The sequence below is a fragment of the Rhinatrema bivittatum genome, chromosome 7 (assembly GCF_901001135.1).
Source record: "Rhinatrema bivittatum chromosome 7, aRhiBiv1.1, whole genome shotgun sequence".
NCBI lineage: Eukaryota > Metazoa > Chordata > Amphibia > Gymnophiona > Rhinatrematidae > Rhinatrema > Rhinatrema bivittatum.
In genome coordinates this window covers 67,865,354-67,893,150 of record NC_042621.1, presented here as the reverse complement: position 1 = coordinate 67,893,150, position 27,797 = coordinate 67,865,354, and the positions used below count along the sequence as shown (strand labels likewise).

Genomic DNA, 27,797 nt, shown 5'->3' with positions numbered 1-27,797 from the left:
TCTTGAGTTGACACTTCCAGGGACAGCATGTCCATGGCTGCCCCCTGGTTTTGTTTATTTTAAAGAAGGAATCCCTCTGGAGTCTCTAGGAGTGAGACTTGGGTTCAGAGAGCAGACAGAAAGCCTTAACCTTTTAAAAAGACCATGTTTTGAAACCCTTTCTTTGCCTTAAGAGGGGAGTTTTTCCACCTTCCTCATCTCATGTTTTGGTTTCCCCAGTGTATGTGACTTTGCTTTTGTTTTTATTGAGTGTTGTATTGCATAGAGATTCAGATTTTGCTTTTACAACAAAAGAGGGGTGCCTTTCACTGAGAAAGGACAAATGGATCACTGGCATCCCAGGAATCATCTACAGGGAGAAGGAGTGGAATAGGGAAGGAGGAGCTTTGGTGAGTTCAGTTTATCTCAAAGGAGATTCAAGGAGAATAGGAGTAATATAGATGCCCACCAAGAACCAAGGGTAGTAAGGAGAAGGTAGGAGAATTGAACTTATGCATGAAGTAGCATTTCAAATGAATTAGAGAATATATTTACTAACCATAAGGAAGAGAAGAACTGACAAATACAATTGGAATTGGATTTATTCCCCAAACTGCTTTAATGGAAGTTAAAGTCACAAATCTATGAAGAACTGAGCATGTAGCATCAAACTTATGGATAATGAGAACTGTAAAGAATCCTTTATCAATATCACCATTCTTCAGTAAAAGTTAAGTTGGAAACCACCAAATGCTTTCAGTGTGATTATTGCTCTTGTTTATACTTGGGTGATCATCAAGTGCTGTACACAAGAAATTTACAGAGTTATCTGAGTAAATACAATGCACAGGGCCTAGAAGATTCCATGATTCCCTGAGCAGGGAGAAGAAGACTCTTAGATATCGATAACATAATTGCTTGGGAAGATTTAATCTGTATGAGACTGTGTTTGAGGTGTGGGTCCTGGAACCTTATCAGAGATTATCAGCCCAGGGCTACAGTTGTCTTCAGCTTCACAGACCAGAGCATCCAGGCCCCTGACCCCCCCATACACACACACATTCCTCCCTGTGCATCCTTAGTATGATCTCCTGGAGGGTTTTTAAAGTAAAAAAAAACATTCGTAGCCCAGGGACTAGCTGTGCTTTCACTCACCAAGCACATTGCAGTCCTAGGAAAAGAACTCGGGTACTATTGCACCTGGGTATGTGTAAGAGACTTTTTCAGAGAAAAACCCTGGGTAGTTTCTCTTTGACAGTTTGCCGCAAGATATGTGGATTATAAAGTACCGGAGTACCTTACAACTAGACAGCTTAGGAAAGATTGCCCCTAAGTGTTCTTTGTGGCAAAGACCTGTTAGCAATAGATTTGTCTTACATGGTGCTATATAAATGGGTCGCAGATAAGCATAACATTGTGAATTTATTTTATTGTTTGAACAGGTTATGTGGTCTATAAGTTTTATAAATAAATAACTACACTGAAAAAAAAAACCTTCTAGCAACCAACAGCATTAAATAGGTATTGGAAATTTCAAATAGAAGATAAAACAAGAAAAGCAGACTTTAAATAATTGACAAGGTTCAATGGATCTTGACTAGAGGCGGGCAATTCCAGTCCTTGAGGGCCACTGACCTAGTCAGGTTTTCAGGATACCCCTAATGAATACACATGAGAGAGATTTCCATGCACACTGTCACAAGACTATGCAAGTAGGTCTCATGCATATTCATTAGAGATCTCCTGACATCAGATTCATAGATCAGGTTTTATGAAACAGAATTGATTGGAAGCTATCTTTTCAAACAAAATGTTTATATATATATATTTATTTATTTTATTTTACAGATTAAAATTTCTTTGGGAAGAAGAAGTTAAAAGAGTTGGTCTGGAGAAAGCTTCTTTAGGCCGCACAGTTCTAAAGTTTCAGAGGACAAGACTCTTGATGGATGCGGTCGCTCTTCTGCTTTGTACTGCTTGCAGTGTTTTGGGACCAGTAAGTCATGTCTCATATGCCCTGATAACTAGAGGTGAGGAGCAGGAGGGGGAACTGAGAATGGCCCCACAGTGCCCTCCCCATGAATGCACAGATTCTCATTCAATTATGCAACTCTTTTTTTTAGTGGTCCTTGCCTTCCATGATAATCTCTAATATTTAGGGGTTAGGAGCACAAACATTTTCAGCCATACAAGGCTGGTACTTGTGTGGCTCATCCTTAATGATTGATTTAAAATAAAAAGCAAATTTGAGTAGCCTGCTTGCATGCATTTCTGTTACAACTTAAACACTCCCCAGGAATGCCTTTTTAAAATCTGGCTAAAAGTGTGCATCTAATGAAAGCCCGCATGTACTTTTTACCGCTCTGAAGGAGACCATTTTCAACCAGGATAATCTACTTTGGTAACTGCTTAGTCACCTGGTTAATTCCCTTTGAATCATGTTCTCAAAGTGGGCTCTGTGCCATTGAAAAAAACCACAGGTTTGGATTCTGTGACCTGCAGGTTGATTAAATCTTCGGTTAATCCTTGGCGAGCCGAGCCAAAGGCATGAGCTGAAATTATCCGCTGACTTGTAGCAGCTTTATAAAAGCAGCTGTGATTGATGCAACTGCTGTACTGTGAGGTGTGAGGTACAGTTAATCTTCAGAACAGGACACCCGAGGGACTGGAGGAAGCACAAGGTCTTAAAACCTTCTCTGCAACACGGGGCAAAGTTTGACGAGGTTGGGAATATTCATGGAGAGTTGAAACTCTTGCATTAGCGAATGCCAAAATAGACAAGTAGTGATTGCCGCAGAGAGAATTCCACTAACTGCATGGATCCAGAAAGGAGGACTTGATTTTTTAAAGTCATCCTTCATCATGGTGACTGGAATTAGCATGCAGGATTGTTTTTGTTTGGTTGGGGGGACGAAGGCTTCCATAAGAACAGTCAAAGATCACTGAGATGGTGGGTGTATTATACTAATAGTATTGGGAGCATTCTTTTATATTGGGACAGCAAATAACAAAATAATCACTGTGAGGGAGGTGCTTTAATTATAAAATAACTATAGCAAAATAAACAAGGGGGATAAGGGAAATTGGATTGAGACGACAACCAATATGGGCCCTTATGCAGACATAAGGGAGAAAGCACAGGACTGCTTCTACGGGCAAGTCCAAAAGCAAAGCAAATCAAGCAGCATTGCCTGAATTTTCAAGAAGGCTCCTCACCCAGTAAAAATGCTGCTAGCAGTAATTCTGTATGGGTTTGACAGCTGGTTGGTTTTGATGATAAATATTACTATCCTTATCATAAGGCTTGGGGATCATTGCATGGAGCAGCAGTTACTACCCTTAATAGAAACATGGGGGGTTCAAAGTTAAGTGCTTAAATGGCATGTCTTTTACCCTTCTAACTTTTTGAGAACTCAAGTTATGTGCATAAATCTTTAACATGCTCCCGAAATACATCCCTTTCCCTCCAGAACACCCCTTATTGCATATGAGAAAACCGTGCACACAATGTTATTTATTTGTGGTTTTTATATACCGGACTTCATAGGATAACATCAGCTCGGTTTACATTATAACTTCAAAATCAGCAAAACAGAGGCTTTACCTAGAACTTATAGGAAAACTGTGAATAAAGTAAACTATATAATGAACGAGGCTTAAATAGAGAGACTTAAATAGAGGTTGTTGGATAACTGAGATGGTATTGAGAGAAATGGTTGGGGAATGGAGTGGGGGGAAAGAAATAAAGGGGTAGAGGGAGGATGAAGATGGACGGAATGTATAGAGGGGATAGGGGTTGTATATTGCATATAGGGAGGGGAATGAAGAGTTGAAAGGGTTGCATGGGGGAGGGAAAGGAGGAGTTGCATAGATTGCAAGGAACTATTTACAATAGCGTCTCAAAGGCGGTGATGGTGATGAAACAGTGTGCTCACTTGGCTATGTCTTGTTTCATGACTCAGGGACTAAAATGAGATGTCCATGGAGGTTTAATGCAAATAATTGTATTTATTCTGCAGGGCAGTATTGTTCTGTACTTTATACTAAAAAGACAGAACTATTTTATAGTGCCAAGGGACAGATTGACTAATGCAATTTCTCTCATTCTGTGCCCAGAGCAAATATTCTTAAGATAGTAAGGGTAAGTCTTATTGGCCGCTATAATGTCTTTTATCATAGCTACAAATTTTTCATTAAATTGCTGAATGTACCATAGAGAGTCATTCAATTGCACATTTCCTGTCTCCTATTAAATTGCATCCATGCAGTCAATAATGCAAACAGCCTAATCCCTGTACGTTAGGAGGGTGAGTATTCTGCTGGCCTACATAGAAAAGAAGACAGAAAAAAACCTGTTCCCAGTCATATTATGACAATTTACTTTTATTTTGTAATGGCTAACAGCTTTTCAGAATATAGAATGAACATGCAGTGGAAAAGGATGGGTAAGGTTGGATTTGCAGCTTGAGCCCCCCCCCTGAGTCTCCCCGATGGTGGAGGTGAAGGAAGGGTCCCCTGAACTTCTGCCAGAGCTTATTTCTGCCTGTCCGTCCTGTGCAAGATCAGCTCTTCCCTGCACACGCCTTCTCTTGACCCAAAATAGAAAATTAAAGCTGCATGCATGGTGGAGGCTGGCGCTCCTAGGCCAATTGTAACTCGCCTTGAACTTGGATTTGTAAATTAAAGCTAAATTCCAAATCCAAATGTCTACTTTACCTAGTCAGTCATTTGGGCCCGTGGAGAGGGGTTCTGAAACCTGTGCAGGTTGCTGTTAGATTGACGTGGGCTGCTGTCGCTTTGCAGGCCGTGCTGGTCCGCAGCATTCTGCAGTACGTCGAAATGGCCTCCAGCAATGTTACGTATGGAGTTGGACTGTGCATAGCCCTTTATCTCAGCGAATTCTGCAAATCGCTCTTGTTCGCATTGTCGTGGGCCATCAATTATCGCACAGCTACAAGGCTAAAGGTTGCCATCTCGACGGTGGCTTTCGAAAAGCTAATAAAATTTAACACCTTGGCCCACATCTCTGTTGGTGAGGTAAGTTTCAAAAAATGTGTTTAATTTAGAACTACTAAAAGTCTTTTTTTTTTTTTTTATATAAGCTTTAAACTAAATTTAACTTAAGCTGCTTTACCACTACTTATCAGTTCTATAGTGCTACAAGACTCACTGTGTTTTCCCCATAGGCACGTGGTGGAAGAAAACCCTTGAGCAATCAGACCTACAATGTCTGTTGTTTACCAAGATGTAGCATTATTGCTACTAAAATGTTGTAATTAAATAAAATAGAATACTATGCTTATATTCCCTTTTACATTACTGTTAATTCCTAAAGAGGATGAGGTGTTGAAAATACTCCACAGCCTTTTCCCCCTACCCTATTCCTCCCAGTAATATTTCTAGTACCTTCAATGTACACATTACTTAAATAACTGTGTTGCTCAAAGACCAACCTGTGTCTTCGCTAGAGGAATCAGATAGCAAAAAGAGAGAGAAAGAGAGCGAGTCACAGGAAAACGTTTATATCACGTGCTTGCGGTTCAGCAGATGTGACACATGAAATACAGAAAACGGATGAGCCAATGCGTGATATAATATCAATCGCTTTTAAAATGACCCTATCCTCGGTGACCCTAGAGTCAGTCAGGTTTTCAGGCTATCCATAATGAATATGCATGAGATAAATTGGCATATAGTACGTCTCTGATGTATGCCAAAGCATCTCATGCATTTTGATTGTGGATAGCCTGTGGGATCACAGGCTATCCACAACAGGTTTAGGAAGTACTGCCCCAAGTGTAGCTTCAGCAATGGAGTCAGTGTATGTGGCGTGCATGACTTTACTAAATATATCCACGTTGCATCCCCTCTTTTCTGTTAAAATGGAGGCATGGTCAACAAACATAGTGCTATAGTATTTTGCCTGGCACGGTGATTTCCAAACCTGCACTCCAGTCAGTCAGTCAGGTTTTTAGGATTTCCACAATAGATAGGCATGAGATAAATTTGCATGCTACGGGGGCAGTGCATGCAGATGCATCTCATACATATTCATTGTGGATATCCTGAAAGCCTGATTGATCGGGGGCTCCCCAGCACAGGTTTGGCTAGAGCTGTTCTTGAGAAATGCCTCCTTAGCCATGCAGGTACCATCCTTAAGTCCTATAAAGAGAACAGTGTATTCTACCTGGAGGGTATGTGATGAGGTGCAGCAGAATGGGAGGTGTCACTTCGAAACTTCCCCCAAATGCTCTCTGAATGAAGGGTAATAAAATATAGTTTACAGGCAATGCATTCCTTCATGCCTGAACGAATTTTCAAATAAGCTACTGGAAGGTGCATCTGGGAAATCACAGGATTGTGTTAGTCTTTCAGGCATAAAATCAGTGGAAAAATTAACTTAGGAAATATTCCTTCACCCATTATTATATGCAACGGTTACAGCCGTTTGAAGAAACCAGTACAAAAATGTATTGTCAATTCAGTATCTACTGTATTTCTTCCAGGTCATCAACTTACTGTCCAATGATGGCCATCGCTTGTTTGACGCTGCTTTGTTTTGCCCTCTGATAGTCAGCGCTCCTGCCTTATTGATTATATGCACCATCTATTCCTGCTTTATTCTGGGTCCCACGGCACTCCTGGGGGTGTTGGCTTACATTGTGTTCCTTCCCTTGCAGGTTTGTATTTAATTTCACAGTTCATTTTCTTTCTTGCTTTCAAAGGCAATCTTGCCAGCCACAAAAAAATACAAGGAACCCATTGTTTTAGCCAGGCCAGAAAATAATGTGCCTGCCTGATTTATCAAGGGGGTTTACTGAAAGTCCCAGAAATGGTAAAAAAAAACAAACCTTTGAGACATCAGGCTCAATAAGATTTTCACCCAAGTGGTTCATAAGGTAGCTTTCTAGAGAGAGGAATTTCCTTTAACTCATGAGCGCATATTGAAAATCATCCAGCCCTTTCATTTGGAGAGAATGTGATCCAAGTTTTGTTTAAATGTTTGGCGCATACTGCAATAATTTGCAGATGGCGGCATCTGCTATCCCCGTCATCTCTGTACAATTGGTTTTGTCTGAACTATTAAGTTGTATAGACATTTGCAGCTGATAAAGGATCACATTTTTATGGGTGATACAACATATATTGTCATCATGAGAGGTAGTGAGCCCTTGAGCTGCTGGTAGATTTGCGCAGCCTATCTTCTGTGAGCACAGGATAGGTTGACACACCACAGAACTAAGTCTTCTGCCTGGCCAGTCACTTCCCCCTTGGGTTGAGCCCACAGGATCTGGAGACCGGCAGGACTTTCCTTGCCCAGTGCAAAGGTAGTGATGATTTATTTATTTTATTTAAAGATTTTTATATACCGACATACACTTTGAGTATCACATCGGTTTACATAAAACATGAACTTGGCTTAGTAATGCTTCACAGGGAACTATTCATATATACGAGTAACTTGAAAAATTATAAATGTGAGCACAGGAACTTAGCTTCAAGTGAATAACGTGAACTTGGTTTACAGTATTTTTCAGAAGATTCATTATCAGAGCGACTTGTTAGGGGAAGGGATGAGGGGGGAGGTGGGCGGGAACACAGGGTGAAAGGGGGTTACGGAGAGAAAGGAAGACTGGGGGGGGGGGAACTGAGAAAAGATTAAAGGGAGGGGGAAGGGGGGAGACCAAAGGGGGTGAGGAGATTGTAAGGGAGGGTGGTGGGAGGGAGGAGGCCTGGAGGGGACAGAGTAGGGTGGGAAAGAGGGAGGAGAGAGCCTGAGAGGGAATTAGGGAGGGATTTAGCCAGAATCAGTGTATGCCTGTTTAAACAACCAGGTCTGTAGTTTCTGCTTGAATTTCTTTGGTCAGAATTTCTGGCGTAGGTTAACTGGCATAGAGTTGCATAGGGCAGGACCGGCTATGGATAGCGATCGAGCCTTTGTTGATGCAAGGTTGTAGAGTTTGGGCGAGGGTGTGCGTAGGCTTGCTAGTTACTGATTTCTGGTCGGTCTTGTGGATAGGTGATAGGCTTGGTTCATGATAGGCTTGGTCTCATGATAAGTCTCATGATTGGTCTCATGATAGGTTTGGTCGGTGAGATTGAGGCAGGTGGTGAGCAGAGCGAAGTCAAGGTCCCATCCAAGGTCAGGGCAGGCTGAGAGTAATGCAAAGTCCAGGGATGGGAATGTAGGGAAAAGAGTTAGGATTTTCTAGTCCATCCCTCTTTTTACCTCCTTTATTTACCTATAATCTCCGGTCCACCTGCTTAGAGAATTTATTAAACTGTTTGTCCGAGGAAAATCTTATTTATTCAGGGGCTACGGTAATGACACTAATACAGCGACAGCAGTTATAATTAGGGAAACATAAAAAAACGTAAGACAGCAATAGTTACTGTAATGCAATCCTAGTTAGTTTGCTTGTTTTTTCATTCTTTTACATTTTCTACATTTTATTTTTTGGGGATTTTCGTTCCCTAGTATCCTCAGTAGTCTCTGCTGTCCCCAGACGATCTCTGTATGAGTGGCCAGAAGCCTCTGGCTAGCCTCAGGGCTGGAGGGGTACCTTCTCCGCTCTCTGCGCCCTTGGTGCCACTGGTTGGCTGATAAGAACCACCATCATCATAATGTTAGCCATCTACCTTCCCTCTCGGGGCCTGAGTGTGTTACGTCTGCACAACTCTACGACACACAGGCCTGACCCTTCCAGTCAAGGGACATGAACCTGGATCCCCAATGCCTCAGCTCAGAGCACCGAGACCCGAGTTACAGAGCCTGCTCATGTTCTACTTGATATTGAAACAGATTTAATACAATCACGATAAAATTCCCCCTTCCCCATGATCTTACAGTCACTATAAACCAGTGGCCACTTTGAATGTACTTTGTACCTATAAGAACCAGAGAAGCCTCTTTCAAATGCCTAACAAATGCATTTTTTATAATATAAAATAAATATTGGAGAGTGGTAAAAATGTGGCAGGTACCCAAACATATAAAATAAGAATGCCTATAAACCAGAGAAACCAGCGTTCAAATCCCACCACCACTTCTTGTAACCTTGGTTAAATTACTTCCCCCTCCATTGCCTTAGGTAAAAACGTAGAGGCCTATTTACTAAATTATTTTTTTCCTATTTTGAGTTTAAGGGAAAAATACTTAGGGGTACATATTCAAAAGCCATTTAGATGGATAACAGGAAAGTTTAGCCAGGTAAATCAGGGGCATTCCTGGGGAGGAGCGGAATTAGCCAGTTAACGTAACCGGCTAACTCTAGACATGCTGTAGGGCAGGTCTAAAGTTAGCTGGATACCACATATCCAGCTAACTCTAACTTATCCGGGTAAATTCAGAGGCACAGTTGTGCCGCAGAATATCCCGGTTAAGTTAGCCGGATATGGGTATCCAGCTAACTTAACCAGCTGCTTAGCGGCTGCATATTTACCCCATAGTACATAGGGCCATTAAATTGTGAGCCTCCGGGGGACAGGAAAACACTTATGGTTCCTGAATATAATCTGCTTTGAAGTAGAGGCCAGTTACAAAAGGGGGAATATAAATAATAAAAACAACAGGTCAAAGAAGCAAAAAGAAACATTATACCTGATCTTTAAATACTGCCTTTATTTCTTACAACTTCCCAATCGATCTTTCCAAACTTCCTAGGGATGCAATTTTACTGAATAGCTTGTTGCATGCCCAGGGAAGAAACTTTTCTGTTTCTTTATTTCAGATGCTTATGGCTAGGTTGACGTCAGTCTTTCGCCGATCAGCTATGGTTGTGACTGACAAACGCGTGCGGACGATGAATGAAGTCTTGACCTGCATTAAACTGATTAAAATGTATGCTTGGGAAAAGTCATTTGCGAGCACCATCAGAGGTAGGTAAAACCAGCATTGCATAGGGCCGGATCTGTAATTAGGAACATCTGACTATACAGACTTCAGCCAGTTCCTGGGTTACACATCTTTAACCTTGTAAGTATAATGTTTTTGCCATGAAAAAATGAGTCATACTATTTTTTTCTTCCTTAATATGAATATAAGAAGTGCCATGCTGGGTCAGTCCAAGGTCTATCAATTCCAGCATCCTGTCTCCAATAGTGGCCAGTCCGGGTCGCAAGTACTCAGCAGATTCTATAAACCAGATCTATTTCCTGTTCCTCACTCCCAGGGATAGCAATAGCTTTCTGTAGTCTCCTTGGCTAACCATGTTTTATTTGAAAGGGTAAATAACCATCTGTTATGATACTGACTGCTAGGCATCCCCCTTGCCAGCAGGGGCCCTCAGTGGTCCTCAAGCGATCCTTCTCTAGCCTCCACCTTAAAGGCTTAATGATGCAGCAATGCCAGCCCTATAAAACCCTCCCTCATTCCTTGCTCTGGTCCTCTTCGACGGATCACCTCAGCTCTTTGCTTTTGCCAACCTTGCACTTAGCTTTGTTTGCAGTATGGCCTATTAGAGGCCTTCTTGCCTTGCCTTGTCCATGTTCCCAGTGTGGCCTGATAGGCCTTCTAATCTATTTCTGTTTGTTTCTGTGTCCCTTGCCTCTCTGTTTGTTGTCTGTTTTTCCGTGGGCCTTCCAGTGGCTCTCCTGTTCCCTGTGGGCCTCCCAGTGGCCCTCCTGTTCCCTATGGGTCTCTCAGGGGCCCTCTTTTTCCCTGTGCATTTTCTGGTGGCTTTTCTTACTTGAACATACTAAGTCTTGTTCTTGTCCTGCTTGGCCCTCCGTGTCTGTTGTCTGTCTTGTTCCTGACATGTCTAGGCCTCCCCGTGGCTCTCCTTGACTGTGGTCTGTCTTGCCCTTGTCTTGTCCAGGCCTTCCAGAAGCCTATCTAGCCTGTCTGTTCACTGCCTTGACTTTCCCCTGTTTAGGTCTTCAGATACCCTATCCTGTCAAACCTTTTCCGTTCGAAAGAAATTAATAGAACTAGGGATCATGAAATGACCCTATGCAAGGGATACTATCTAGTCCTCTATTCCCCTCACCTATGACCCCTTGGCACATTGGATCCCACTCCCTGCTGCTGTCCTTCCCCTCCCTGTAATTTTACATTCCTTTCCTTCCTCTCTTTCGTCTATGTTTGTTTCATATTGTACCCCACTCTGAATGTAGGAAGGGTGGGTAATAAATGCTTTTTAAATAGATAAATACATCTCAATGAGCCTGGAAGATGTAGTAGGCCACATTGACAAACTGAAGAGTAGCAAATCACCTGGACCAGATGGAATACACCCCAGGGTTCTGAAAGATCTATAACATGAAATTTCAGATTTATTACAGTTAGTTTATAACTTATCATTAAAATATTCTGTTGTTCCTGAAGACTGGAAGGCAACCAATGTAACCTCGATATTTAAAAAGGGCTCAAGGCTCGATCAGTGAAACTATTGCCCATGAGCCTGATTTCAGTGCCATGAAAAATCGTGGGAAACTGTTATAGAGAATAAAATCACAAAACACTTAGATAGATATAGTTTAATGGGACACAGCCAGCATGGATTTACCCAAGGGAAGTCTTGCATCACAAATCTCCTACATTTTTTTTGAAGGGGTGAATAAACATGTGGACAAAGGAGAACCAGTAGATGTAGTGTATTTGGATTTTCAGAAGGCATTCAACAAAGTCCCTCATAAGAGGCTTCTAAGAAAACTAAAACTTAATGGGATAGGAGGCGTCCTTTTGTGGATTGCAAACTGGTTAAAAAACAGGAAACAGATAGTAGGATTAAATGAGCTGCTTTCACAATGGAAAAATGTAAACAGTGGAGTGATCAGGGATCTATACTTGGGCTGGTGCTTTTTAATATATTAATAAATGATCTGGAAAGGGGAATGAGTAAGGTGATCAAATTTGCAGATGACACAAAATTATGCAGAGTTTTTAAATCTCAAGCAGGTTGTGTTAAATTACAGGAGGACCTTGTGAGGCTGGAAGATTGGGCTTCTAAATGGCAGATGAAATTTAATGTAGACAAATGCAAGGTGATGCATATAGGGAAAAATAACCCTTGCTGTAGATACATGATGTTAAGTTCTATCCTAGGAGTTACCACCCAGGAAAGAGATCTAGGTGTCTTAGTGGATAACACATTGAAATGTCGGCTTAGTGTGCTGTGGCAGTCAGAAAAGCAAGCACAATGCTAGGAAATATTAGGAATGGAATGGCAAATAAACGGTGGATATCATAATTTATTAATTTATTTATTTATAATGCCTCTGTATTGCTCTATGGTAAGACTGCACCTTGAATACTATGTGCAATTTTTTGCCGCATATCAGAAAAGATATAGTTGCACTGTAGAAAGTGCAGAGAAGGGTGATTAAAATGATAAGGGGCATGGAATGGGTCCCTTATGAGGAAAGTCTAAAGAGGTTAGGGCTGTTCAGCTTGGAGAAGAGACGGCTGAGGGGGGATATGATAGAGGTCTACAAAATCATGAAAGGAACAGGTTAACGTAAATGAGTTATGTACTCTCTCAGATAATTGAAGGACTAGTGGGCACTTCATGAAGTTAGCAAGTAGCTCATTTAAAACAAATTGGAGAAAATTATTTTTCAAGCTCTGGAATTCACTGCCAGAGGATGTGGTTACTGCAGTTAGTGTAACTGGGTTTAAAAAGGTTTGGATAAGTTCCTAGAGGAGAAGTCATAAACTATTAATCAATAAGGAATAGTAGCTTGGGATCTATTTAATGTTTTGAGGACTTGATGGTAGTTGTGACTTGAATTGGCCACTGTTGGAAACAGGATGCTGGGCTTGATGGACCCTTGGTCTGACCCAGTATGGCATATCTTATGATCTTATGTTTTTATAATTTTACACCTGCTAATCATCTTTATTTATTTATTTATTTATTTATTTATTTAACACTTTTATATACCGACCTTCATGAATAAAATTCATATCAGATCGGTTTACATGTAACAAGGGGTAGAACGTAATCAACCATTTTACCAGAGGCGAAAGTTACATATAACAAGGAGGTATTAACTTGGGGGCTAGGTTAGCCGGAGCAAAGGACAGCATGACAGAATAAACTAAATAGTGCAATGAAACAAAGAAACAGAGGAATACATATATATATAACGCCTAAATTTGGCAGGGCGCTTAGTCCGGTAGGCGGAGTCCTGTTTCTGATATCAATTGCACAATCTTGTGCAATTGATATCAGACTCACCTGTAGTCTGCTATTGTTTGGGTGGGAGGTCTGGATGAACTGGGGGGAGTTCAGGGTTTTGATGACCTGGAGAGGGAATGGATGACCTGGAGGACAAATGGGCAAACTGGTGATTTCAATTACGCACTCATGTTTTAAAATATACCAACTTCCGCATGTAAATCAGGGTTTCACACAAACAAGTTATTTTTTTTTATGCGTAAAATATAAGCACGTATGTTTATTAAATAAGTATTTTGTTTATTTTATGTAAAATTATTTCTATCCCGCCCCTCCGAATAGATTGGGGTGGGTTACAAGAGTAATATACATGAAATCATATTTAAGTATCATAATAAAAGTCAAAATAACAAACTCAAAGTGATACAAGTTGGAAAATGCAGCACATTAAGCAGGCTGGAAAACAGTACTTCATGCTGGAGCAAAGGAGAAGGACGTGCTTTCAGCACATTGCAGGTATTCGCATGCAACCAAACATGCGTGCATATATTGGGGGCTAGACATATGTGATATGTGCAAATTATAAAATACTGCCCTACATCTTCACATGGCTATATATGCATGTATATGATCCTCCGTGGAGTTGTTTGAAAGCTATTGTCCTTGCTTTTTCTTTGTGCACATTTTCTATCCCATGATGCATTAGCATACCATTAGTTTACTGCATCAAAAGTTAAAAAAAAATGTGTGTGTTAAGAAACTGGGCAGTGAATTTCAACAAGCAGTTTTAATGCTCAGCTTTTTATCCTGACCCTTTGTTTTATCCTTATTTCAGGAAACAATAGGTAAGTTATTGAGCCTTTATTTGCAACTGTCCAGGGATTTGCCCCCATGCACATTTTATATCCCATCCCCCAGGGGTCACTCACCAGAGCTCCTGGAACCCTGTAGTCATGGGCCCTAGGTTTCACTGTTGGGCAATGATCACAATGTCCTACCCATGTGAATGCTGCCTCTGACTTAGGGATTGAACGGAGGACCTTTTGCATGGTAGTGCACAGCACTGCGCCTGAGCCAGCCCTCTAATCTAATTCTGAAATTAAGCATGATTAAAGGACAATGCCTGATGCAGAGACTAATTCTTGTAATATTTTTTCCTTTTACAAAGATAATAACTTGTTTAGTGACCTTAAAAGGAAATGTTTTTGATGCTACAACTAAAGATGATTTCTTTATATACCTCAAAGTAATGTAAACCACCCTTTGATTGGTAGACTAAATAAAGGGAGCCATATAGTTCCCAGGATGTGTCAGCACTCCAGACCTCTGATTCTCTCTGCCATTGCATCACACTTGTATCTCCTGGGATGCCGGGGTTCACCGGCAGGGAAGAAGTATAGATTTCTAGAGCCCTTAGTGCGGTCGTGGGAATGCACAATACAGTCATTCAGTCCCACCAACGTTTCAATCTCTGACTAGTAAATACTCACTGTAGAAGAGTTTGACAGGCTGGAAAGACACCAAATCACACAGCAGGGAGCCATGTGGTGGTGTTCAACAAAAAGAAAGAACTTACTTCGATTTGAAAAACAATATCCAAGCCAAGATTGCAAACATCATGAACAATAAAAGAAGAATGACTACTCCCAAGGCAACAGTCTTTTTGACCATGGTGCACTTTATCCCAGATCCTTCCTTCGGTCTGAACCAGTGTCCAGCACTCCCTCCCCATAAAGGGTGGGAAAATCCCCTTCTTCCAAAACAACAGCAGGAGATACAGATTGGACAAAAATCTCCCTTCTTAAAAAAACTGGATACAAAACTCGTCACACTCGGTTGTCTCTACACCCCACTGTTAACTGGTGGCAGGTTGGAACCACTGTGAAATCCAGCCCTTCCAGAAAGGGGTGGTAGCCCTCCTGTTGGAACAAGTCAAAATTTCCAGAAATTCTAAAGTCTCTCAAAAATCTTCTGCTGGTGAACCGTGAGACCTCCCAAAAATTCAGCCCCTCAAAAACTCCCTCCTCTCCAGTCTCCAACTGTTGCATTGGAGGTGGACCCTTGGGCTGAGGTAGGGTTGACGCAACCCATAGCCAAGGACCTATGGGTCCCCATCATCAGCAGGTGGAGTGGGCTGAAGCAAGAGGCTGCTGGAGCTTCACCTATACCAGCCCTTGTTCCCCTCGGGTTGAGCCTCGAGGTTAGCTAGAGGTGAGTAGCTGTTCAGCTCAGAGACAGCAGTCAGTAGATGGCGTAGTTCTATCCTAGACTGGATTTGGTACGAGGGCTAAGGTGCAAAGGAACAATAGGGAAGTGGAGGCATCCCAGCTAAGGAAGGCCTAAGCCTTGAAAGTCCACGTCCAGAGGATAGGTGAGAAGAGGCATCACTGACAGGCTGGATTCCGAGCACACAGTGAATGGAAGTTGTGGCAAGCAACAAGGAACTCTGGATGAAGGAGAGTCTGTAGCGTAATCATGCAAAGCAAGGGTCAGGGCACGGAGAATGCAGGTATAGTCAATCCAGGCAATAGTCACGGTATGGAGCAGGCAGGCCTGGTCAGGCAAAGCGGTGGTCAGGGCACGGAGAAGGCAGGCGTGGTCAGGCAAAGCAGTGGTCGGGGCACGGAGAAGGCAGAGGTGGTCAGGCATAGTGGAGGTCCGGGGCTGGAGAGTAGCTGAAGAGTAGTCCGGCATAGCGGAGGTCCAGGGCTGGAGAGAAGCTGAAGAATAGTCAGGCATAGCAAAGGTCAAGTCCAGAGAGTCAGTCCAACACATAGAAGAACAGGAACTAGGAGAATAGGAACCGGGAACCACAGGAAGACAGGAACACACAATGAGGCGATTCAAGGAACAGCAATGGGTACTCGGAGTGTTAAGAAAGGCAATGCTATGGAGCGAGGCCTGAGCTTTTATACGCTGAAGAGTCTGACGACAGCATCCGGGTCCGCAGCCAGGTTCCTGCCGCGGGCCATTTAAAAGAATCACTGAGGCACGCACGCCTAGGAAGGGGCACGGCACTGGTGGCGGCATCTCTCCACGGGCCATGCGGAGAGGCCCGAACAGGAACATCTTGGCTGGTAACACTGGGCAGTGTGGCAGGGCCGGAGGCACCGGGGGGAACCCGAGGTCGGAGCCAGCAGCTGGAGTCCGTCTGAAGAGGTGAGAGGACTGCGCCTCGAGGCTGCCGCGGGCGGCATGCGTAACACCAATCTAAGATGATCTACAAGGGATCCCCCTTTGAGCATGCTCTGAAAGAATATATATATGTATGTGTGTGTGTATGTGTGTGTGTGTGTGTGTGTGTGTGTGTCTTCTGAACCCATCCCAAAAAGGGAAAGGTCAAAAGCTGAGAAATGATCTCCAAAATGCAAAAAGTCTCCTGATGCCTGAAAAAGGTTTAGTAATGGTGCGAAGCTACTGTTACATGCAAAACTAGATTTTAAAAGGCGCGCCCGTGCGTTCAGGAGCGAGCGGTTCCCGGCGCTCATACATGGACATGCCGATTTTATACGATACCCGTGCACAATTGCGCACAATTTTATAATTGGTGCGTGCATGTGTGGGCGGGTTCAGACTCACACGCACAATGGGGGGACTGGGAGGGAGCTTCCCTATCCCCCTAACTACCCTTCCTACCTTTTCTCCTCCCCGACCCCTAACCCCTACCTATTTTTTTTTTAAATACCTTACTGCCGGCGCGCACTTCCCCAGACAACATCTAATGGTGCTGTCCTGGCTGGCACCCGCCCCACCCCACCCTGCCCAGACCCCCGCCCCCAAGCCTGCCCCTTTTAATGAGCCTGGCCCTTCAGCGCGTATCTGGAGCTACACGCGTGGCCGAGCCATTTCTAAAATGCGCTCTGCCCAGCCACACATGAATCTCCCGATATTTGCACGTGCCGGGCTTTTACAATTTGCCCCTAAGAAGGCATTATGGTTCATGAAATGTTCATTGTTCAAAGACAGTATGCCATGTCCCTTTCAGGCACTGTTTAAGGAACACTGTTTGTGTAAGTGTTAATGCTTTTACTCTAATATTTGTAATGCTAAGAACAGAAATATTTATTTATTTATTTATTTATTTATTTTTAAATAAATTCACTCCTTTTAAATGCATAAACTTTTCCACAGGTGTGAGAAAGATGGAAAAGGAAATCCTGGAGAAAGCAGGATACGTGCAGAGTGTAAACTCGACTATGACACCCATTGTCATGACCCTGTCTACTGTGTTGACCTTTGTTGTTCACACTCTTTTACAACAAGAACTAAATGCATCAGACGTAAGGATCTTTTTAAAGCATCAGTTCTGAAGTCTGCTTTGTCTTGTTACATGTAGCTGTCTCTGGGTCTTTGAATTCATAATCAGACTTGGGCACGTGTCCTCTGACACCAAGAAATCCAGTTTATCTTCAAATTCTTTCCTCAAAATGTAACCAGATAATTAGAGCCAGCTTCAGCCTGGCTTAATTCTGCCTTTTAGATCTCTCTCTCTCTCTCTATATATATATATATTATATATGAATAGGTCTATATAAACATAAACAGGTTGGTTCTATTTATGCATATATTCATAAATCTGAGATTCAAAATAATAGCATACATAGTAACAAGGTCTCTTGACAGAGAAAGACCAGATTGGCCCATCCACTGGTCTGCTCAGTTGATATTCTTTTACTGTGAGCAGATGAATTCCCCTACACAATCCAACACCAATTCTTCCTATCTCTCATCTTGTCTTTTATCCGATCTCTCAAGCCATTACCCACCTCTGCCCTCATGCCTGCCCCAAGTACACCCACATCTGTTAAAAGTGCTGGGCTCCACCCATTTCAAGCAGATTTTGAGAATCTCTGAATGTATTTGTGAATATGTGAATATTTGCAGATTCAGAGTATGTGGGAACAATGTTAATCTTCAAATACTCTGAACATTAGTGTGCCTCTAGGACTATACACCTTTAAACTAGGTCAAAAAAGTCAAAACCAGGTTACTGTAGAGATCTGAGCCATGCCATGAGTGACTTGGGTTTATCCACATTGCTTTGTGCCCTGTACCATTTTATCTCTGATTATTTGAATGTCCCAGCTTCAGATAGGGTATGGATTTAAACCTAACCAGGTCACTCGTCTTTTATTTTTTTTTATCCATAACTGACCTGCATATCATTGAGGGTTGTTGTTTTTTTGTGTGTATCATATATTAGATAAAGTTCTTATCATAATTAAAATAATGAATTTTGATGAAAACAAAGTAGGTTATAGCTATATAGTTAGTCTCTATAGATGGTGAGTCTTGTGAAGTACTGTAGAGCCATTTTTTGGCATAAACATCATAAAATGTGCAGTTGGTATCACATCTTTATCACAGGAACAGCATGCTTGCTGAAAAACACTGCAAAACCAATAAGTAGGTTATATATTTAAGTGCTGTGTTTGGGTGCTCATGCACATCAGTCTGATAAATGTCTTTTGCAATAATTCTATTGAGTAACAGTGGGTAAAATATTACACTGATTCATTCCCTACGAGAAGGCTTGTTGCTGTTGTTTACTCCCATTGCCTCTCGATGGCAGTCATGGCACATGCTAGTTGAAACAGAACACCTCGGAAAATCCAATATCTGTTGGCAATTCCAGAAAATGAAACATGGTAAATAATTTTTGTAGATGCAGTTTATAGCTCTGATATGTAGTGTTAATGGATTACTGTACAATGTACTGGGCAGTACTATTAGAATTCTGATCATGCAAGTACACTAAGTTACGCCGTTAAAATATAGCCTACCACCCAAGCCACTAGGCGTTGGACAGGATGTTTCTATATGTGGGTCTCAAGAATAATTGGATCCATTGGTAATTGCAATCTTTTTAATGGAGATTATATGAATACAAACAGATTCTATATTGAAGGAATGGGCATACTTCATCAGAATTATTCTTTGCCTAGGCAGATTCGAGCTTTGTTTGCTGGCACCGTAATTCCTGTGTAGTGTAAAGATATTTGCATCTGGAGAATCTGGATTGGGGGACCCGTTTGAATGCTTCAGAATGATTCTTGCGGTCTTGCAAGATGCCTGTGAGGGCACAAAAGCTTGAAATAATTACATGCCAGGGAAATGAGCTCAGGCCCTGTTGCCACGGGGTGTGACACCGGGACCCATATGCCAGCCTATCAGAGAAAAATTCGGTGGCACTGTGTTAGCAGGGATGTGAAGTCTCTTTAGTGCCTGATGTGAGTTCAGCAGCAGAATTTACTCATCTTTGCTGTAAGGGGAGCTTTATTTTCACTTCTTTCAGTCTGCAGCCCTCCCTCCCTCCCCCCACCTCAATCCAGCTAAAAGTCTGGGCAATGTGAAAGCCCGTTCCAGTTTTAGCTGGGAGAGAGGAGGGTCATTTTCAGACAGACCAATTTATCCGGCTAAAAGGCCTTCAAAATTGCCCTCAGAAATGCACGCGGTTCCCATTTCTCATGATACGGCCCATGAAGAAGGGATCCGTGTGATACGGGAAGCTCGTGACCACAGCAATTTTGTTTGTACTTCAATCATGACGGTTTAATAACAGGAAGCCCCACCGTGCCCAGACTCCATCCTTCAGCAGGATCCGTGCAGGCACTTAGCTTTGTGTGTTGTGACTTGCGTCTTCCCAGTCAGCGATCCTTTTTACTGAATAATCTCGAGGGTTTGCAGGAAACCTCCTTTTCTAAATGCATTCCAGTACTTGGCCTCTTACTGTGGCAGAAGTGCACTAGGGCGGGAATTAGGAAACTAGCCCTGGACTGAAAGATCACGGCGACATCAAGTTTGATTGCCCATATAATGGTGTTTGACATTTTAATCTCTTATAACTGCTGCCAGTCACCCTGACTCTTGTGTCTGTTTTGCCGATAATGCAGTGAATGCTGCTTGTGCTCTTTTATGACCTGCTGCAATATATGTGCTCTTTTGTGCACAGTCTCCTTAGTTTCATTCTATTTCTGACACCTTCTTAGTCTCTGTGCCTTGAAACCTGTAACACCCGCTCTATTCAGGCCACTTCTGGCTTTCTGGTTGTACCTTCCATCATTTTCTGGGCCGCTGTCTTGCTTCCCCCAACTGCTTTTCTTTTCCGATGAGGGCTTCCTAGGACTCTGCTGTTAGTTCCCGTCTTTTTTTCTATGTATCCTCTCTCTCTTTCAGCGATCTTATCTCTCCTCTCATTTAATGCTATCAGTTTTGTGCTGATGATATGGGGCAAACAGGGATTAGGCAACCTGCCTGGGCATAACTGAATCAACCAAAACCTAAAGGTCCATTAACAATCGTTAGGTAATGGATATCTCCCTCATTTAAATACAAATACAATGCAAAGCGTGTACATCATAACAACGTTATTATCTTTCAGTGGACTACTGGAAAGAGAACTCACTGAATATGTCTGATTCTTAAATCATAAACCTTATAATATCTCTATGAATATACTGTACATGCTTTAGCCAAACACTTGGTTATAGTAAATTAAAAACAACCGCAAGCATATGAAATTTCTGGGGCAATAGCCCCGACCCAACAAAGCTGCATTCTGATTTCACTCTGAGCCTGTTTCAAGAGATTATACTTTCCAAAATGTAATATTCAAACTAGTACTCATCCGAGTCAATTCTGTTGATAGCAGTTTTGGGGAGAACCCTAAATAATTGCATTGGCCACTCAAAATTGTAAACGGCTCCCCTGTACATCAATGTGTTGAAACTCATCCAGTGACATTCAGAAGAGTTTCCTACCTGTATGACAGGTAACACTGCATCACATCTATGGAACTTCCCTTGTCAACCATCCCTCAGCTCTTCTGCGCCAGGAATTTCATGCACTTTCTGGCCAAGATAAATATATTCAAAAACTTGACGTGCTGCCTTCCCTCGTTTCCTCTGCTCACTCCTTGTATTCCTACTAAAATCTTTGCTTGCCTGCTTGCTATCTGGTTCTCAGTTTCATTTTCGGAAGCTAACTCTTGAGAAGAGAGAAGTCCTGCCTTTCCTTGCAGACAAGGGGGGCTGATGCAATAAAGTGTACCTAGCCTAGCGCGTGAGTTTACACGCAGTTAGGCACGCGTTTTGGACGAGCTAGACTAGCACCCAATGCAGTAAGGAGATTAATGCGTCGTGCCCTAACAAACTCAAATCCGATAGCGCCCAATGCTTGCACACTCCATTTAGATGAGGATTATTAACTATTGCCTGCTGATGCAGAAAAGCGCTGGGCACCCAACGCACATTTTTCAATGTGGGGAATTTAACTCCAGCTCCGAAGATGGAGGAAAGTCAAGGGCTCATGAGAAGCATTACAAAATATGGTCTTCCATGTTCGATAAATGTGTTCTCCCCCTTAGTAGCATCCTGGCTCTTGAATTCACTGCTTGTGCTGGTGAATAACAAATGTGCTCGAAAAGGCGTGCATGTTTCTAATGACCGCACAATTTAGATGCCCATAGCAATGGGCAGCTCCTGATGTAATAAATTGCAGCATTAAAACTGGCACTTCAGCAAAATACACAAAAGAACCGCGATCAAAACGAGCGCCTATTGCAATTGTGGACACCCAATGCAATAACCTCTTTTGAGCATCAGAGACGCACATTCTCCCATAGCACACCCGTTTACACTGCTACTCATTTAAGGGAAAACATCAGGGATGTGGCTGTGCCCGCGTTAGGAAAACGGGAGCTCAATATGAGCCCCTGTTTTCAGCATGCGTCTTATTGCATCGGGCCCTCTATCTCACCCAAACCCAGCCTTTTATTCTTCTCTACCCCACAGTTACCTATTGTCCTTTCTTCCCTGCTTCCATACCAGCAAACCAACTCAGCATGTCTCATTTTTCTCCCATCTGCCATTCTTCCACAGAATACTGCTGAGGTCTGTTACTTCCAGTTCTTTCACATCGAAGCTCTACTGGTGTCCCTTGGCAGGGCCATAGCTCTGGGGTGGCGGTGGGGCATAGATGGTGCAGTGGTACAGGATGCACAGTGGAGAGGGGTGCAGACCGAGCTGTCAGAAATAGTGCACTGCAGACTTGTCATTGATGGAAGGGGCGGGGATGTGGTTTCTGTCATGTCAATACAAGATGCTAAATTCTTTAGCTACAGCTCTGCCATTTTGGGGGTTAATTTTAGCCTCTTATCTATAGCTGAATTTTCAGCCAAACCTATCTGGCTAGATTTAGGACTGCTCTGTTTTTTGTTTATTTTTATTTATTTTTTTTAAAGGATTTTAACCAGATAACTTCCATAATTAATTGATTAAACCTTTTGAAAATTGACTCCTTTTTCTCTACCAAGTAACACTGAGTCCCTAAGGTGTAATGCACTTGGAGACATAGGAGAGAAACTTTTCTTAAAAAGAAAACAAAAATGAGTGTGTGTGTGTGTGTTTGTGTATGTGCGCACACTTTTGGAGGGAGGGCAGTTTTATTCAGAGTTCAAGCATAGGGTAGTGATCTTACAGCGCTGTGCAGTTCTTTTCTCGTATACCTCCTAATTGAAGGGATATTATTTATTTATTTAATCTATTTAATATATGCTTTTTTTTTTTAATTCGCTTCACCATTTTGTGTTTGAGGCAAGGAACAGCAAAATAGCACAATCACATAACATTTGACAAAAACCATGTTAACAATATCCAAAAGTAAATTCTAATAATGGACACGAATAAAACTGAAGAAAGCACATCAAGGCCCCCCAAGCCCATAACGAGCAAATCCCCATCCCTGCCACTACAATTAGGAAAAATCCATTTATTGAGCAGAAGGTTATTAACAAACAATGCACCACTAATAACAGCATTTAAAACATATTAGAAAGTACACAAATGGGGCAAGACATATTAACTGAAAGTTTCTCCAAACACGTTCAGCCCAGTTTTCCTCCCCACCCTTCCCCCGCTGAAAACTCCCCCATCAATAATGTTTCAACACGTAACGTATTCACAGTCGGGCTACGGATTCTCATCGAACGCGATTTAAGATCTGGGTCCCAACGTTTTAGGAACTTTTGACGCCTCTTTGTGCTACTGCGAACCTCTGTTAATTTTTCCATCAGTAATAAAGTGTGCATACGAGTGTGCCACATTTCTAGACTAGGAGGGTTCTCACTCATCCATTGTGATGATATACATTTTTTAATCATACAGCTTGTCTTCCGTACAAATAATAACACATTTGTAGTTGATATGTCATGCTTATCCAATATATCTAATAAACATAGCTTTACTTCAACCGTTACTTGGCATTCTGCCCATTTTGAAATATGCTCAAAAACATTATCCCAAAATTTCCAGATATGTGGGCAAGACCAAAAACAATGAAAAATGGTACCTTCTAACGCATCACATTTTAAATATTTCTTTTCCAAAGCAATAGGGGCTCTAAAAGCTCTCACAGGGAAAAGTATAATCTGTGTAATATTTTAAAGTACATCACATGTACATCCGCACTCTCAATTTCCTTATTCTCCCCAGTGCAAACCATAAATCATCCTCCAAGGTAGAATTCAGATCATTGGACTATTTTGTCATTATCCCAGTAAGAGGGTCCGAGTTCCACTCTCCCAACACATTCCTATATAGTTTGGACCGTATCCCCTCCTTTGAGCTGGGACGGATGACATCAGTTTCAAAATTACCTGCCAAGGAACAGTCTATCATTTTGTAATGCTGATTCAATATGGCGGCGTAATGGTAGATAAGCATAGAAGTCTCTATTTGTATTATATTTTGCTTTTAACTCTTGAAAAGTTAACATCTCATGTCTATTATCTAATAGAACATTATCAAGCCTCTTTAACCCATATACTTCCCACTGCCAGAAAATCCCCCTAATTAACCCTGGCTGAAATGCAGCATTTCCTCTGATGGGCAAAAAGACCGATACCCTAGCAGGCAATACACATTTGGCCCTCACCAACGCCAAGTTTTAATAATAGGTAGATATAGCTGTTTCATAGGGAACAGTAAAGGTATTTCTGAAGCCTTGGCATGAAGAAGATAAGATAGTGACAAAGGCCAAACCATATTTTGATGTACTTCCATATCCATCACAGAACTAGAGTCTCCTATCCAATTTCTAATCATCGTAACCAAACAGGCAACATTATATAGCCATAGACTAGGAAGTTTTAACCCACCATTTCACAAACTTACAGGCCGATACAGTACGGTGTGCTCAGCCGAGCGCACCATTTAGCATGCGATTGGCCGTATGTTTTCAACGCACATCGATTACCCCTTATACTGTAAGGGGTTGAGCGCATCAAAAACGTGCAGCCAACCCCCCCCCCCCCCCCCCCGAAAACTAATAGCACTCATCACATGCAAATGCATGTTGCTGAGGCTATTAGTTAGTCGCCTGGGATACTGAAAGTAAAATGTGTAGCCAAGCCACACATTTTACGCTCAGAAATTAACGCCTGCCCAAGGCAGGCATTAATTTTTGAGCAACCTGGAAAAGTGTACAGAAAAGCAAAAAATACTGCTTTTCTGTACACCCTCCATCTTAATATCCCAGTGATAAGTCGGAGGAACCAAAAAAAAAAAAATCTGCCGCCAGTCAGGTTAGAAAAATGGACGCTCAATTTTACCGATGGGTTTGGAAACCGATACCAGTAAAATTGAGCGTCAGTTGATGGAACTCGCTGACAGCCACCTCTACGCTAATAAGAAGGCACTAGAGATGTGCTATTGTCCGTAGCGCCTCCTTATTAAAAGTGTGACCCCTTGTTTAAATAAAGAATCGCGAGCCCAGGATAGGTGGCTGGGTGCACGTTGGGAAAATATCTTAAAATTCTCATCCTTTACTAAATGCGAGGGCATACGCCACCAAAATTGGCTTTCCCGCCTCTCAAAAGTGTTTGTCAGTATCACAGGAGCATGATCAGAGATAGTCATATTACCAATACCTATTAAATGAACTTGAGAAAATTTAGCAGTTGAAATTAGAAAATAATCTAGTCTTCTCTGCAATGATGAGTTCTAGATATATGGGTGTACTCTCTACTTCCCGGGTGCAATGTTTGCCAGGCATCTATTAACTCCAATGTATTACACAGAAAGGCTATCCCTTTACTACGACCTAGCTCTCCTCTCTGAATCATACTATCCCTGTCTACAGAGGAATCTGCAACACAATTAAAATCTCTTCCAATTATCAGTGAGATATCACCCATCTCCATTAACACTTGCTAAATCAGAAAAATGTTGCACGTCCCGTCCACACTAGTCCCGCGCCCGGGTCTGCTCACCTTGCTCCTGCGCTAGCGGGTCCCAGGTCATCCTCTCCTGCTGTCGCTGCCAGCACCACCCGTCCGTGGCGTCCCGTGGCGATGTCCCGCGGCGACGTCCCCTAGGCCCTCCACCTCGGGCCTTGCTCCATGCGGCGGCGTCCGCTCCTGCACCGGCCCCGTCCCTAGGTGTGCGTGCGGACCACCCAGCCCTTGAAAAGGCCATGGGCGGGAACCAGCTCCGCGGTGCAGCCCGATGACATCACCTAACTCCGGTATACAAGCGAGGCCCTGTTCCCCAGGACCTCACCGTGGCAATCGGGTCAACACCATTGGTGTAGTAGTTTGCCTTTCCTTGTTCCTGAGTCTCCATGTGCTTCAGTGTCCTTCTCAGGTAGTACCTCTTCGGACTGTTCTCTGGTACTGACCTCTGCATGCCTGATCATTCTTTATCTGTCGTCTGGAACTGACCCTTGCTTGCCTTGACTACACTCGAACTGACCTTGGTATTGACCCCTGCTTTGGCTGACCACTCTTGGACAGATACTCTAGCTCTGACCCTTGTGCTTCACTCGGACACTCTCTTCTGGCCTACTGTGACTACCAGACCAACCTGCTTGGAATCTACCCGCGGCTTCCACTGACTAGATCCGCAGGTGCTGCCTGTCTCACCCGGAGAACCTTCCTGAACTGTTACCTCCCTGAGGTCTCCGGAGCTTTCAGTTCGGGTCTAGTCCATCCTCTCTGCATCAGCCACACACCCTTGCTCATGGTGGGCACATTCTTCTGCTACCTTTCCAGGAGACCATCCGAGGCCCACCTAAGTCCAGGTGGTCCAGGTACCCAAGGGCTCAACCTGTGTAATCCCCGGACTGTTATTTGCAAAGCTCCACCTAGCCTCTGACTCCTCGTGTGCTCCGCCTCCTGGTGGCAAGCGCTCTCTAGGTCTGACCAGAGGGCCGTACCAATCCTGCAGCAGGCCAAGGGTCCACCTCCAGCGCAACAAAAAAGACCTGTGATTGTATATACTAGGAGCATATACTGAACAAAGTCCCAACCTTTCTCCAAATATTTGGCCCACCCAGATAATATATCACCTACATTTACTTCTGATCTCCTTATCTTCTGCAATTGCAAGCGACTTACGGAATAAAATAGCTGCACCCTCTCTTCTGGAAACTGGAGCTGCTGCAGCACAGCCTGCCCCCAACCCATTCCCATTTTAGTTTATTATGGGTCCGATGCAATACAGTGCGCTCAGCTGAGGACCCTGTATAACCCGCAGTCGGACGTGGGTTGAATAGGCGCTAATCAAGCCCCTAATGCAATAAGAGGATTAGCGCCAATTCAACGCACGTCCAACACGGATGAATGTAATAGTGCTAATCACATGCAAATGCATGAGAATGAGGCTATTAGGCATTCACTCCGATGCAAAAATAAAATGTGTGTCTGGAGCAGGCGTTAATAGCTGAGTGCATTTAAAACAAGTACAGAAAAGCAGAAAAAATGCTTTTCTGTACTTATTTTAAATGCTTAAAGACATTTTATTAAAAAGAAACACGTTTAAAAAAAACCCACTTGAAAGTCGGGTGCAGGAAATGGACCATCAACTGACAAGCGTCTATTTCCTGAACCCCCGGCGTCGGTTTTCCTAACTGGCAGGTGACCGAGTTAGGAAAACCAATCGCATGATCCAGGCGCCTCCTTGCTAATGCGACCCCCTAATTTAAATATTGCAAGGCCACCCCCCTTTGGGGGCGCGCTTAGAAAGCGGGCGCTGACTGTTCAGCGCCCGCTTTCTACGCAAATTTATTGCATCGGCCCCCTATGTTTTTCCGCTGAAAGCTGGGTCTCCTGTAACAAGGCTATCATTATACCCTGTTCACGCAATTTGTTCAAAACATTTTTACATTTAATAGGGGATCCAACCCCTGCTACATTCCAACTTACAATATTATTAGCCAGAAATATATTTAGTAAAGTACTTAAACTGAAATTCTTCCTGTACCAAGGAAGGTGCTCCCCAGCTTGAACAACCCCCAAAATCACTATTGAATTCCCTAGCTGTCTAGCATCATTTCCTATCTCCTCACCCTTCCCATTTGACCATCCCTTCTAGATCCCTTCCCCATCCCCTACCTATCCCGATCTCAAAACCCAAATTTCAACCCTCATCAAAGGCTTCACTGTCTTACTCATTACTCGTACACATTCGAGCACACTACCACTCAGCCAGATGCATTCGGCTGCCACCCCCCCCCCCCCCCCAGTGTTTAGTTTAACACAGCCCCCCCAATCCATACCCACATCCAAGCACTATACCATAGGTACAGAAATTATATTTTCTGTCCATCCAAAACGTGTCTGTAGTCTTGTGAAAAATAACGAGTAACTCAAACATTCAACAATATTTTATCATGAGATCAGTCGTAACGAGGAACGCTGTA

General features: G+C 42.9%; 1 protein-coding gene across 3 annotated transcripts in view; it reads left to right on the top strand.

Annotated features, from left to right (window-relative positions):
* ABCC12 (ATP binding cassette subfamily C member 12) overlaps positions 1 to 27,797 on the top strand; it is a 158,497-nt gene that overhangs the window by 31,321 nt on the left and 99,379 nt on the right. For 2 of the 3 annotated variants that reach the window (XM_029608476.1, XM_029608475.1), the window contains exons 5-9: positions 1,828 to 1,975; positions 4,783 to 5,016; positions 6,486 to 6,659; positions 9,711 to 9,858; positions 17,232 to 17,380. In XM_029608476.1, coding sequence (XP_029464336.1) covers positions 1,828 to 1,975; positions 4,783 to 5,016; positions 6,486 to 6,659; positions 9,711 to 9,858; positions 17,232 to 17,380 — 853 coding nt within the window. The remainder of the gene's footprint in view (positions 1 to 1,827; positions 1,976 to 4,782; positions 5,017 to 6,485; positions 6,660 to 9,710; positions 9,859 to 17,231; positions 17,381 to 27,797) is intronic. The other variant, XM_029608477.1, reaches the window with a different exon arrangement.